The 1622-nt window shown below is 55.0% G+C and overlaps 1 protein-coding gene across 1 annotated transcript in view; it reads right to left on the bottom strand.

Annotated features, from left to right (window-relative positions):
• The window catches only part of FECH (ferrochelatase), a 22241-nt gene extending 21299 nt beyond the window's left edge, over window positions 1-942 (bottom strand). The window contains exon 1 of the mRNA XM_009323112.1: window positions 858-942. Coding sequence (XP_009321387.1) covers window positions 858-942 — 85 coding nt within the window. The remainder of the gene's footprint in view (window positions 1-857) is intronic.
• Between the last annotated feature and the right edge of the window lie 680 nt (window positions 943-1622).

The raw sequence follows: 1622 nt of genomic DNA, 5'->3' as shown, positions 1-1622 counted from the left end.
GGCGGAGGCGACGGGGTCGGGGTAGACCCGGGTGTCCTTCAGGCTGTTGTGGCCTGGCTGTCCTCCACAGCCCCCGTGCGACCGTTACCACAGGACCGAGGGCTCCGAAATGAGAGAGCAAGCACCCCATGATCAAAACAAACGAAATACCCCGATATCTAATTTTCTGAGGCTAAACTAATAAGGGCATCCTTTGCGTCATGCCGAGGTTACACTTTGAAGGCTTTCTTTGCAAACGCACATGCTAAATGAAATATATACTTGGGCATCTCCTAGGTTTGCACAGTTAGGCTCTAAAGAAGCCGCAGACCCTTTTAAAAAAAGATGTAAATGCACCACCTCAGACCTCGGCCAGCCTTTGCGGTTACGCCAGGATCCTCGCCTGCAAAAATCCTCACGCCTCCTTCCCCTGCTTCATGAAGAGCCTGGTGTGACCCCAGTCTGCCTCTTCCAGGGGACATGAACCAGTGGCATCTTCCACCATCCGACCCCTTATTCTGCCTCTAGTAATTCTCTGCTCCTCCCAGAGCCGTTCCCATGCTCTGTCAGCCGGGTTGGTCCCCTCTCTGTCGACAGTCCTGAAGCTTTGGTGCTGGAGGTGACCCTGCCTGAAAAGGACCCTTGTCGGTAGCTCAGGACAGGGACGTGCAGTTGGAACACAGCAATCCCACTCCCTGAGTCTGCATCGGCACCCAGATGCTGCGCACAGGGTACCACAACCGCCCAAAGTTTATCTGTGTGTGTGACCCGGGGGATGTTTTCACCCGAGGTTTTACTGGAAGGCAGGTGTGAGGGCAGTCGGACCGTCTGGCTGAAGCTGGGGCAGGACGCCCCGTGGGGCCACGCCAGCTAGGAACCGGTCCTGAGCGCTCGAACCAGTCCCGAGTGCTTGGCACAGCAGCAGGCGCAGGCGGCAGGCAGCGCTGGCTGCGCCAGCGCCATCGCTTCCTGCCGCACTGGCACACCCTTACAGCGACCACAGGAAAATTGTTACCCAGAACACGGTACTTGCTTTGAAAAAGCTAATAAAATGGCAGCGACAAAACCAGCACAGGGGAAGCACAGTCCCGCCCCGCCGGAGGCTGTGGCGACTCCTGCACGGTGAGCAGGGCCGAGGGGCTGAGCCAGGAGCCGGCCTGGCACAGTTGGGGTTGTGTGCCGGCGCTCTGCCTGCGCTCCCAAGTTAAACGCATGTGTTGGTCTCAGCCCAGTGCACCAGCAAAAAAACCACCTAAATCATTACTTACTGTGATGGGCACGTTTTTGCTCTGCAGACTGAAATCTTCTCTAAGAGATGGAAAGAACAGGCTTTTCAAAACTCAAATTCTGCGTCTGCCGGGGCGTGGTGGGAAAACTTTGCAATAGGGCTGCACCTTGCACACAGGGACACGCACTATGTTTACGGTGTGCATCATTTATGAGGATGTGCTGGTTTTGGCTGGGATAGAGTTAATTTTCTTCATAGTAGCTCACCCCACCACCCCACCAGTGAGTAGGCTGGGGGTGCACAAGAAGTTGGGAGGGGACACATCCAGGACAGTTGACCCAAACTGACCGAAGGGATATTTGCTTTACCTATTAAACTGTCTTTATCTCAACCCATGAGTTTTCTCACTTTTACT

The sequence above is a fragment of the Pygoscelis adeliae genome, unplaced genomic scaffold (assembly GCF_000699105.1).
Source record: "Pygoscelis adeliae isolate BGI_AS28 unplaced genomic scaffold, ASM69910v1 Scaffold174, whole genome shotgun sequence".
NCBI lineage: Eukaryota > Metazoa > Chordata > Aves > Sphenisciformes > Spheniscidae > Pygoscelis > Pygoscelis adeliae.
The sequence above is the reverse complement of the archived record's forward strand: the minus strand, read 5'-3'. Positions and strand labels throughout refer to the sequence as shown.